This window comes from Anthonomus grandis, chromosome 8 (assembly GCF_022605725.1).
Source record: "Anthonomus grandis grandis chromosome 8, icAntGran1.3, whole genome shotgun sequence".
Lineage (NCBI taxonomy): Eukaryota > Metazoa > Arthropoda > Insecta > Coleoptera > Curculionidae > Anthonomus > Anthonomus grandis.
In genome coordinates, this window is record NC_065553.1 from 27,595,802 (window position 1) to 27,609,222 (window position 13,421).

At 32.7% G+C, this 13,421-nt stretch overlaps 1 protein-coding gene across 1 annotated transcript in view; it reads left to right on the forward strand.

Annotated features, from left to right (window-relative positions):
- Positions 1–12,241: 12,241 nt before the first annotated feature.
- Positions 12,242–13,421, forward strand: part of LOC126739403 (endoplasmic reticulum mannosyl-oligosaccharide 1,2-alpha-mannosidase) — a 57,006-nt gene continuing 55,826 nt past the window's right edge. Inside the window, exons 1-2 of the mRNA XM_050445074.1 lie at positions 12,242–12,463; positions 12,523–12,835. Of these exons, the coding sequence (XP_050301031.1) occupies positions 12,380–12,463; positions 12,523–12,835 (397 nt within the window). The 5' untranslated portion in view covers positions 12,242–12,379. The remainder of the gene's footprint in view (positions 12,464–12,522; positions 12,836–13,421) is intronic.

The following is a 13,421-nucleotide window of genomic DNA, read 5'->3' on the forward strand; positions in this document are numbered from 1 at the left end:
CATTTAAAGGCCTTTCAATGTTCGTATTACATATACAAGATTGTATTATAATAATATTCCTTTAATCGGTGATAGTCACTGGTAACAAAGAGAGAGCTAAAATTAAACTATATATCATTAAACAAGATTAAAAAAAATGTAAGTACTTTATTTTGTAGTACCTTAACTTCTCGGAAATTAGTTTTGTAACAGGTGGCCCACACTGGGATGAGGTATCTTAATACTGATGCCAGGATGTAAGAATTATAAATTTGGTATTTAGCTGATATACTTAAAACATGTTAAATGCTGTAAAATGCTGCCATAAAAGGTATATTTTTTTACATGTTTAATGTGCGCATCCCAATTAAGATTTTCATTCAGTAGCAGACTCAAGTATAAGAAAACATTTGTGGTTGTCAGTGTAATTAATTTTGATCATTATAATCAGCTAAGCGCTTTCGATCACAGAAAAACATAGAAGAACATACGTAAACACACATACCAGAGACACAAAAAATGGACTGATGTACTAGTACATTATATTGTACATTACTAGTACGTTACATGACTGATTGCGTCCTGCTTTGACGAAGCAGGTTATAGCGAATTATAATAATTAAAAATTACACTGACATAAAAAAACGTTGTCTTATTTCGTCTATACGGTGTACAACCTGTTCTTCAAGACTCAAGTATGTTATATTATTTACCTTTTCCACTATTATATTATTTAGGATAAGTTGATTTGATCTATTTTTTAAAAAAATAATATGTATTTAGTTTTGTCCAAATTTATCCTAAAATTATTTTGAAGCATTGCAATTGGCTATACTTGATTAAGTCATTATTGATTCGATTTAGCAGAACCTCCAAGTTGTCATTCAACAAAATAGCAGTGTCATCTGCAAATGTAAAATATTAGGTATCCGACCCTGCTAGTCGCAGACTAAGAACAAAAAGCGTATATAACAGTGGCCCCAGTACAGAACGTTTTAAATTTTAAAAGGTAGATAACCTGCTTAAAATAAGTCTATAGAAACATTTTGACACCCTGTATATTAAAAATTTAAAAAAAAAACTAGACCAAGTCCGAACTCTTTTTAATTATGATTTTTTATAAATTTTATTTTTTATTTTATATATTTTATAGTACATTTTTGGTTATGGTATATTTATCAGCCGTATATGGTTAAGGAATATTTATTAAATTGTAGAATTTATGTATATCATATACTTAAATTGCATTAATACGCACATGTTAACATCAATTAAAGCTCTTGAAGCGGAGAAGGATATCATGTCTCTAAATAGAAACGCTAGCAGTAACTTACAAGATTTGACGACTACAAATCTTCAATCAAAATCTACAAACTGCTTAGCAAAAGCGCATTTCAACCCACGAGCAAAATCAAATGTACTAATTTATGGTGATTCTAGTGCTAGAGGTTTCTCTTCTCTTCTCTCAGGTATTCTGAGCTCGTCATACAACACCTGTGGTTATGTGTTTAGTAATGTTACAGCCCAGACCTTATGTAATTATGCGTTTTCTCTAATTGTTAACTATACGAAGAATCATGTTGTTGTTGGTTGTCTTGATTTTTCTTGTACTTTGCCATCTTTTTCCCAAATAAAATCCTTGCTATCAATGGGAAGGATAACTAATGTAATTGTTTGTATTAAATGCGATTTTAATAAGTGCTCAAAAAGCAGATATTACAATACAATTCATTTTATGAATTCTTTCATTTGTAACCGTAACTTTTCTGTGAGAATAATTACTGATGTCAGACAAAATTTTAGGTACCGTCACTCTGCCAAATCTATGTACAAACTTTTATCTTTATATGTTAAAAATACTTTTCTGTCATCCAAATTAGTATTAGCATCTTTGGGTATTAGCAATAATGGGATAATCAGCGATACACCCTTGATCGAAGGTAGGTCTTCGGTTACGCCTCAACTAGATCAATCTATAGACACCCTTGCTATTGGATCTTCTTTTTTAATAGAAACTCCCACCATAATCAAGTTGCCCTAGCATTTATTAATGTTCAATCTGTGTGTTCAAAAGTTAGCGAATTGGTACTATTTTTAGAATCGGTTAACTTTCCTAGTGTGTTAATTCTTGTTGAACACTGATTGAGGTCTGACGAGCCTATTGATATCCCTGGTTATGTACTAATTTCCAAATTTTCACGCAAGCAATATACACATGGTGGTACTCTTATTATGTTAGAGAAAGCTTTTTTAACTAAATTTGTGTTTATTACTATTGACAGATTTGATCATCTATTGATTGAAAAGTGTGCAAGTTTTCTATTGTATTTAGCAGTAAGTTAAATTTGTATATTTTAGGATTGTATCGATCTCGTTCTGGTAATTTAGATTTGTTTTTAGAAAAGTTGGAGATCCTCTTAAGTGAAATTTCGGTTAATGCGATGTTGATTCTGACTGGCGATCTTAATTTAAATTTTTTAGACAAATCTAATGGATCAAATCGAATGCTTTTTGATCTGTTAAACTCATTTAATTTTAAGATGCACGTGGATCAGCTAACCCGGATTTCAGCATTTTCATCCTCACTGATAGATTACTTCTGTACGAATTTTAACCAACACGAAAATCAGTGTACAACAATCAATGCCGGTTTGTCTGACCATGAGGCAATAGTGGGATTAGTAAAGCTTAATAGTGCAGCTAATGAGAATAAGTTTGGACGCGATAGACTTTATACTAGAGCTAATTTCCACAAATTCTCTTTGCTTTGCAATATGTCAAGTTGGAATAATGTATTGACTACTGTTAACCCACTGCATAGCTTTCATCAAATAGTAATAAACAATTTGAACACTGCTTTTCCTGTTGTCAATATTAAGAAAACCTTGGTATACTAAGGGTTTACGAGTATCTGGGAAAAATATGCGCTCCCTTTTTTACATTAGGAAATACGCTATGAAAAATGCAACATTTTTAAATTATTATAACATATACCGCAAGATTTACAGAAACTCAATCAAAATGGCTAAGTGGACCTACTTTCAAAGGAGGATAAATAATTCCTCCAACAGAGCAAAAGAGTCTTGGAAGATTTTAAATGAGCTAAGGGGCAAAAATAATGTCTTGGTTATTCCAAGTACCTTAGATTCCAATGTCCTCAATTCCTTCTACTGTGATATTGCTAAGAACCCTGCAGCCAATCTCTCACAAAAAATAGATTCCAGGAACTATCTCAGCAATGTGATAGTAGCCGAATCTTTCTTTTTTGCCCCCACAAGTGAAGAAGAGCTTAAACAGTTAATGGTTAATATTAAGAATAAGAGTTCATCAGGTTGGGATGGGCTTTCTCTTAAAATATTTTCTGCTTTACCTCTGGTTGCTTTGCAAGTCTTGGCCGAGTCAATTAACTTTTCATTTATGTCTGGAGTTTTCCCAGAGTGCTTAAAAAGAGCAATGATTGTTCCTCTTTACAAGGGTGGCGATCGCGACTGTCCTTCTAACTTTAGACCTATAGCGTTATTGCCTACTTTAGCCAAGATAGTGGAACGGCTCGTTAAGGTGAGGATGCTTTCATTTTTAAATAGGTTTGGCCTATTGAGTCTTCAGCAGTTTGGCTTTCGTGAGTCTGTGAGCACAAATGATGCTATCTTTAGCTTTCTAGAGCACCTGTACAACCGACTGAATGTTGGTGCAGTTGCAGCAGCGGTATTCTGTGACTTGTCCAAGGCATTTGACTGCGTGAGTCACAGAGTGCTGCTGATGAAACTGGAGCTCTATGGTTTCAGAGGAACTGCCCTTGAGTGGTTTCGTTCCTACTTATCAAATCGTGTCCAGGCTGTCAAATTTAATGGTGGTATCTTTAAGGAACTTAATATAAATGTGGCTGTTCCGCAAGGATCAGTACTTGGTCCTTTACTTTTTCTCATTTATGTGAACGATCTGCCACAACTGCAGGTAACTGGCAAATTTACATTGTTTGCCGATGATACCACCATCCTCTGGCATGACTGTGATGTTTCTCAAATGGAGGCCAATATACGTGCAGATTTGTTAAAAATAAAAGACTGGTGTGATGCAAATTTTTTTGACATTTAATGTTTCCAAAACAAATATCCTTAATTTTAAATATAATACAAATGATATATGTTTAAATAACGAAGCCGTCACCATGCCACCGTTCAGTAAGTTTTTGGGTATTTCCATAGACAAGTTCCTTAAATTGAAGACCATATTGTGAATGTATGTAGAAAAGTCTCATCAGGCTGCTACGCCCTAAGGGTTATTGCCACCAGTCTTAATTTCTCCAATCTCCATCGCCAGATCTGCATACTTCGCGATTATCGAGTCGCACCTTCGATATGGAATTTGCTTTTGGGGTTCAGGTTCAAATTCACTTTTTAGTTCAGTGTTTGTACTCCAGAAAAGGGCCATTAGATATCTATGTGGGGCCAAGCCTCGTGACTCATGTCACCCGCTTTTTGTAAGACATAATATTTTAACCCTGTGTTGTATTTTTATTTTGGAAACAGTTTGCTTAGTTTTTAGAAAATATAAGCAGGAACTCCACTTAGGAAGCCACTATAATACTCGACAAAATTATTTGTTGAGGCTACTCATTCCTCATTTTGAACTTGTCCGTAGCTCTATCATATATGGAGGTAGAAAGCTGTTTAATAAACTTCCACTAGAAATAAGACAACTTAAGACTGAAAAAAGCCTACGTAAAAGGACGAAAATATTTCTTGCTAGTAAAGTGTACTATAGTTTAGGTGAATTTTTTAATGATTAGCATTTAAGTATTTTTCAAAGTTTTATATAATTTTATTTTATTTTAAATTAGTTTCTCGTTCTTATTCCTTTAATGTACAGTCTATTGGCTTTGTCTACAACTTCTATGTTTATATTGACAATAAAGCATTTTTGAGTTTGAGTTTGAGTATTCTTTTAATAAAAAGGAGAAAATTACGGCATTTAAAAAAATTGACACGACATTTACATATCTACTTTTTAAACTCGATTACACCTCAAAAATTTAATTAAATTCTCCTGAAAAATTACTGTTTTTTGTCGCTGTTTTTATACTCAGTTTAAATAAACAATGTAATTACATTAGATATTGAATACTGCAAAAATATTTGTTTTTCATCAACACAACCTGTATCGCCCCACCCACCCTAAACATTTGCCCAGTAAGAAATTCTTTTAAAAAATCACCGTTTTTCGTCTATAAAACCCAATCTAAAAGCACTGTTTTTCTATTAAATATTTATTAATATACATATACAATATTGTATATAATTTAACAATTATATCAAATTTAAATAAAAAAACTGAGTTATTAGATTAGATATTAATGACAAAACTAGTTGCTATTCATGTGTATAATAATTGCCTGAGAAAAAAATACTTTTTAGAAAAATTATAGGTGATAAAAAATCTATAGTTTTTGTATCTATACTTTTCTCACATAACCTTAAGGTTTTCGAGCAAAACGTGAAAAAACTCTATTTTATTTCTCGAAAGCAAGGCGTATCGCTATGAAAATGGGAGTGGTTATGCGATTTTTTAACGCAAATAATTTGAAATTCGGTTTTTTTAACAGAAGCCATTAAATTTTGAAAAAATTTTTAGAACATTGAAAGGCCTGTAAACCTTCAATGTTCTATGAAAAAAAAATCATTTTTTTTTGGTTCTAGAAAACTTTTTATTATCTAGGTTCAAAAATACAGTTTTTGAATTAAAGCTATTGCCATATTTATTAACCGTATATGGTCAAGGTATATTTATTCAACTTGTATATTCTAAAGTTGTGTGTAAGTGTATCATATACGATTCTATTTACACAAGGGAGAAAATTTCGGCATTTAAAACAACTGACAAGGGATTTACATAGCGAGTAATAGAATATCAAATACAAAGAAATCGAGAAAAAAATAGAAAATGCATTAATGTATATGAAACAATAATTATTATATAAAGTAAGATATTCAAATAAAAAGAATTCAAGAATATCAATTTGTTCAACACTAAACAAGGATTTAAAAAATAAAATTCATTTTAGAGAAATGCAGTGGTGTACATTTTTATTATTAAATAATATTTAGGATAAATAATAATAATAATAATAATGACTTTTATTTCCATAAATAAATAGATATCAAAATAGTAATAAATTTGTCATAGATTACCTGTGGCGCAGTCTAGCTAGTAGCGTTGATTGAAGAGGCGAATTCCCTTTTCAATCAACGCTAGTAGCTACTCTACTGAACCATACATAGGAATCCTAAATATTAATTAATGTACAGTAAATACGTTATAATATATACATATCACATATTATAATATATATTTAGCCACATAATAGATTATTCTACAGAGTCTCCACTGTTATATTACATCCATCAAAATTACTGGCAACCATTAACTCAGTCAGTAGGTACCTATACCATCTAATTATTCTATATAATACAATAGCCGCTCTAATTATACAAACAGATTAATATGTCCCTTAATGCGTTTTTTAAAATGAACTGATGGGAAAAAATTTAGGTGTCGCGGAATTTTGTTATAAAGATTCGCTATGTTATAACTAAAAGATCTTTTAAAAGTAGTTGTCATGTGAAATGGAATTGTAATGACACTGGTATTACGAAGATCTAAGCTATGTATTTCAGAGCGAAACTTTATTTTTCGATATAAATAATCAAGACATTTTCTCGCAATTATCTTCTGAAATAAGACGACTGAGTGGAAAATACGTCTCTCATCCATTCTAAGCCATTGTAACTCCCTCAATTTAGCCGATATCCCTCGCTTGCCACCACGTAAACCTCCAAACAACCTCACACAGTGATTTTGAATCAGTTGGATTCGGTATATATCTCTTGCTAACAAACATGATGCATAAATTACATCTGCAAAATTGAAATGGGATAGTACCAAAGAATCGCAAAGCAGTTTTTTTAAGGGAACTGTAAGTAGGTGTCTGTTTTTAAAAATCAGTTTTAAGTTTGAAAAAGCTTTTTTTATGCACATACTTACATGTTCACTAAACCTTAAACTCGAATCCACCATTAAACCTAAGTTCTTAGTGCAGTCCGTAAAGTTAAGTCTATTATTATTTAAAGTTAGTTGAATATCATGCAAATGTAAATTTTTTAACCGAGCTCTACCAAAAAGCATAACCTGGGACTTCAAGGGATTTAGTTCCAAACAATGTTTATTAGAAACTGAGAGTGTCTCTAGATCTTGATTCAATTGATTAACCGCTTCTACAATTTGATCTGGTCCAAAGGATTTATATACCTGTGTGTCATCAGCGTATAAATGCACGGTAGAATATTGCATGGTGATCCTGGGGCAGCGCCTAGGTACCAATTGCGATTTTGAGTTAACCACTCTTCTTTGAAGTATTTAATAAAATTAGTTTGGGTTTTTTGCATTTCCTCATAAAAAGCTGTGATGCGCTAGTAAAATGTTCAGGAGAAGTAACGGACTGTAAAGCATCAATGTCTTGTATATTCTAATATATTCTTTCGGGCGTTTTTGTTTGAGCAAGTTTGTTCAACCCTGGTTTGCATTTTTGTTTTTGCAAGACATAAAACTAATGATTTATTTCTTTTACTAGAAGAGCTTCATTTTCCAGAAATCGTTGCCATAACTGATCATTGGTTGCATGTTGGTGAGCCTGTGATGGTGGATAATTACACTACAGTTGCCAGATTTTATAGAACAAATCTAACTCATGGAGGTACTGTGATATTATCTACTAGCAACGACTTATCAATGGTAACCAAGTTCGATAATTTAGTTTCTGAAAAAATATTTGAATTTTCCATTGTCTACAATAATAATTTTGATCTTTACGTTGTTTGTATTTACAGAACACCTGATGCTGACGTAAATGTTTTTTTCCAAAAATTACTAAGCTTGCTTGAGTCTCTGCCATTAAAAAGCAAACTCATTTTCTGTGGCGACCTAAACATTGATTTTTCCAGTGTGTGTGCTGCTCAAGAATCTCTCCAGTCCATTTTCGACTCTTTTGGCTTAATCATGCACATTAAATCACCTACCAGAATAACTAAAACCAGCTCTAGTACAATAGATTATGTCGTATCTTCCTTTGAGCCAGATTTCGTCGATTGTACTGTCTTAAGCCCAGGTTTCTCAGACCATGAAGCAATGTTAACAAAGTTTTCCATAACTAAATCTAAAAGCAAAAATGTTCCACGCAAATTAGGCCGTATTTTCTCGGATAAAAATGTTTTACATTTTAGGCTGTCAATCAACTGACTGGAATATTCTCTCTGACGACGTTGATTCAGAATTCTCTATATTTGTAAAAACGCTATCTAGTCTTTCTCACAAGTCCTTTTCTTTGAGACCTCTTAAAAAGAAGCAACATATCCCCTGGTCTACCCAAGGCTTGCGTACCTCTGCTAAGAACATGCGCTTATTATCTCATCTTAAGAAATTTTCAGACAGCGCTTTTTTTCATGAGTACGTAAGACTTTACAAAAAGATTTATCAGAGAACTTTAAAAGCCGCCAAGGATATTTACTATAATAAGAGACTGGCTAAATCTAAAAATGTGGCTAAGGAAACATGATCGATTGTTAATGCTTTGAGAAATAAGCCTTCTTTGTCGAATACTATCTCCACTTCATCTGAGAACCTTAATGATTATTTTGTAAATGTGGCAAATAATTTAATGAGTACCATAACTCCTTCCCATGATCCACTTTCATATCTTCCCATTGCAAATGAGAATTTCCACAGCTTCTTCTTTACGCCCGTAGTGTTACCAGAGCTTTGCAGTTCAATTAGGGAAATCAAAAACAAAGGCTCTTCTTAAATTGATGGACTTACTCTCAAAATGTTTTCAAATCTGCCCGAATGTACATTATGTCATCTTATTACTCTAATTAATCAGTCTTTTCAAAAAGGTGTTTTTCCTAACTGCCTTAAGTTGGCGATAATAATTCCACTACATAAAGGAGGAGACAAAGATCAGTCTTCCAACTATCGCCCTATCGCTCTTCTTCCCACATTTTCAAAAATTATTGAAAGATTGGTTAAAAAAAGACTTCAATCATTTTTGCTAAAATATAAAATACTTAGTTCCCATCAATTTGGATTTTTAAATAACAAATGCACAAATGATGCTATGTTTTCTCTTTTTAATAATGTATACTCTAGCTTAAACAACCAACACCCTACAGCAACAATTTTCTGTGATTTTTCTAAAGCCTTTGATTGTGTTAATCATGACATCTTATTAAAAAAGTTGCAATATTACGGGTTCAGAGGAGCGCCTTTTGAATGGTTTAAGTCGTATCTCAGTAACAGAAGTCAAGCTGTGAGAATTGATTCGACTATGTCCTCTTGCAAGCCAATACAAAGTGGAGTGCCTCAAGGTTCCGTACTTGGCCCTATTTTGTTTCTTATCATTATCAATGACATTGCTAGTCTAAATATTAACGGTAAAGCCTGTCTATTTGCTGACGATACTAGTTTTACCTGGAGTAATCCGGATATTTCTACACTTCATAGAACCGTATCAAGTGATTTAACTACTATCAAATCATGGTGCGACTCCAATCTCCTTTGTCTCAACATTTCCAAAACTAAAATGTTGTCCTATAAAAATACCTTGCAATCTTTTGTACTTGGTAATGCAACAATTGACGAAGTTGATTCTGTAAAGTTTTTAGGGCTAACTGTTGACAACTCGTTAAAATGGGACACACATATTGACTTTTTATCAAGAAAATTAAGTTCCGCTTGTTTTGCGTTAAGATCAATTTCTAAGGAGCTTAGCCTGTCTACTTCTAGAACAGTTTATTTTGCCCTTTTTGAATCGCACCTTCGATACGCCCTTCCATTCTGGGGTACATGTAGTGCAACTCAATTTGACCGTATTTTTAGACTATACAGAACATACTGATACAGAAGTCATTGCCAGCATTTCTTCAAAAAATTCATTATTTATTTATTTTTTTTAAATTTTGTTTTGTTTTTCTTTTTTTTTTAAATTGTGTTTTGTTTGTATTTTTGTGTCTTTTTTGTTTTACAGCTTTGTCTACAAATTGTAACAATTTCTTGACAATAAAGCATTGATTGATTGATTGATTGATTGCAAATGCTTCACCATCTGAGAAGTATATAATATAAAAAGCAAGGGCCCTAAAATGGATCCTTGTGGAACCCCAAATAGCAACTGTTCAGAATCTGAGACTTTGCTATTGACCTTCACTTTTTGGCTTCTACCCTGTAGGTAACTTTTAATTAGTTTAATCGAGAAATCAGTGAAACCTAAATATTTTAAGATATTTTATCAAACGCCTTTGAATAGTCTAACAGGATTAAGACAGTTAAGTTATAATTGTTCTCGATACCATGAATTATATCGTCCGTAACTTTCAAAAGCGCTGTTGAACAACTGTAGCCTGGTCTAAATCCGGACTGTAATGTGGGCAATATGCTATTTTGTTGGACATAATCACGGATTTGATCGTTAATGACCCGTTCTAAAATTTTTGATAGAGTAGGAAGAATACCTACAGGGCGCAAATCTTTTAATTCCATAGGTTTATTTATCTTAGGCAGAGGAATAACAAGCGAGCACTTCCAATAATCTGGAAAGCAAGATGTTTCTATCGCATAGTTTAGTTAGTGCACAATTACAGGAATAATTCTGGGACAACAAAGCAACAACATGTCAATACCAATGTCATCACATCCGGTGGCCTTGGAATTTATTTGAAATAAAGCATCTTTCACTTCTTCGGTAGTGGCCATCCTAAAACTGAAAACACACGAGTTCGATAAAATATTGTTCTGATAATAATTTAATAGCTGAGGGTCTGGGTTAATTTTTGGTATATTAACAAAATAATTATTAATGTCATATACTGACCAACGGTCGATGGGAACTACCTTTTTGTCCTTTTTAGATTTATCATAAACATTAAGATCCCTCATAAGTTTCCAGTTTACTTTAGAAACATTTCGTCTAATCTGACTATTAAGGAAAGCCTTTTGTTCCCGTTTATTTGTATCAGAAACGTAATTCCTCAGTTGCCTATAAGCTTCCCAATTTTCGGCAGTTTTATTTTTTTTATATTTGGTTAAACATTTATCTCGAAGTGACATTAAAAATTTTAGATTAGGGGTAATCCATGGGCTTTTCTTTTTTGTAATACGAGCCGTCCTTTTTGGAGCCTAAACATCAAAAATTTAAATTAAAATCGTGGTAAATGCGTGGACTTTCGAGTTAAAATCCGGTAAATAATAAATTTTATCAAACGGAATAGTATGTAGTTTATCAAGAAACTCTGGCTTATTAAAATTTTTAAAATCTCTGTACGTATAAAAAAATGGCTTAAATTTTTTAATATCAACATCTAATTCACATTTTACAAAAAAATGATCGGAAAAGTTAGAGTTAAATCATCTCCTGAACATATAACCAAATCCAACAGAGTCTGTCCCGAGGGTCAATGGTGGGTAGGCTGTTCGACCATTTGCTTTAGGCTTAAGGAATGTAAAATGGATGAGAAACGCTTTACATCGTTGGATAGGCTTGCCATATTTGCATTAAAATCCCCAATACATATAAAATTGTTACATTGTGTTAACAACATAGAAACGTTTTCCTCAAACTCATCAAGAAAATTATTAAGATTATTGCCAGGAGGCCTATAACAAACTCCACAAATATACACATTATGTTTAATTTTGTATTTTATCCATAACTGTTCTGCATGATTTTTACTTATACAATCAATTACTTCAAAATTAATACAATCCCTAAGATAAAACATTACCCCTTCACCTCTATTCTAAATCCCTTATGAACGTCATTCGTAAATTTTTTGCTTGGACATATTATTTTTAAAAAAGGAAAAGTCACCACCTCACAAATCCGAGCCTCTCTAAAAACTTCGTGGGCCTGTCCAAAATTAACTTTATATAGCTCAGATTAGGCGCCTAGGATCGCCTATCGCATGTGCAACATATCATTTTTTAATGTGTTGCAAGTAATTCAGATAATTTATATTATAACTCTAAACTTTTATATTTATAGGGGACTCTAAACTCAAAACTATGGTTGGTTTTTGCCTCTACTCTGCTAACTTTTCTAACCTGAATCTTTCTTTTAGAAGATCGGCAACGTTGCGGATTAGATACATACATAGCACTCGCATACCTTAACGTGATGCTGACGTCAACAAACAGCTGTTTTTGACAGTGTGACGTATTTATTCGTGACAGCCACTGCCAGCAGAGTTCAAGGAGGTCAATGTTTATTATAATTTTACTAAAAATTGAAGAATACTCTATCGAACTACCTTACTCGCTGCTTTAAGATAATGATAGCGGAGGCTTAAGTCTCAATATGTTCGGTCGTGGAGACCACGTTTCGCTCCACTTAACTGAAGAAAAAGTACCCCAAAAAAAGAGCAGTTTTAAATTTAAAAGGGTGAGTACCCTTTCTTTTCAAACATTTTTTTTTAAGTTTATAATTATATTTTTCATTAGCAATGGAATCAACTGTCAAAATGCCAAAAAAGTGTAATTTACATGGTTGGTCTGATTTTCTTGATTACCACATTTTACATTGTGTCAGTAGAGCCCAAAGGTGCAGTAATATCAGTTGACAATGCTTCAAGGAGCCAGTATGATAGGCAAACCTTAATTAATATAAGAAATGATCCGAGGGATGTTGCGGAAAATGCAGTGGAACCCCATAATGAAAATCAAGTACTTGAAGAGCCTCAGGGAGCTCAAATGAACAATAAAGTTGACAGTGAACAAGTAGCCGAACCTCCCAAGAATGTTGTACTCTTTGGAGGTATTAAAACATATTATGTGTGTGAAGCTAGCGTCCGATCGATATCCAGCAACCAAAATCGAGAACGCAGCATATGCCGGCTGCCAGCGACCAATTTATAGTCCGCGCTCCCTGTTATTTAATCAATATAATGCCCGTATCTCCAAAAATTCCCAAGGGATTTTAATAATTTTTTGTCCAGATATTAACAATGAATACCTAGATCGACTGACGATGGTCTCAAACCTCTACAAACTAAGGTTTTGTTGTGAAAATTAATTAAAAAGTCAAATGGTAAAAAAATGAAAAAGGCTCTAACTCCCAAAATTCCCAAAGGATTTGGATAAAACTTTTTTTTATAAAAGATAATAAATATCTAAATTGATTTTAGATGGTTGCAAACCTCTACAAACGAAAGTTTTTTGGTAAAAAATTATTGAATTTTTAGATGTACAAAAAAAATTTAAAAGCTATAACTTCCAAAACTCCCAAAGGATTTGAATGAAACTTTTTTATACAACTAACAATAAATATCTAAATCGATTTTACATGATTGCAAATCTCTACAAACGAAAGTTTTTTGGTAAAAAATTATTGAAGTGTTAGA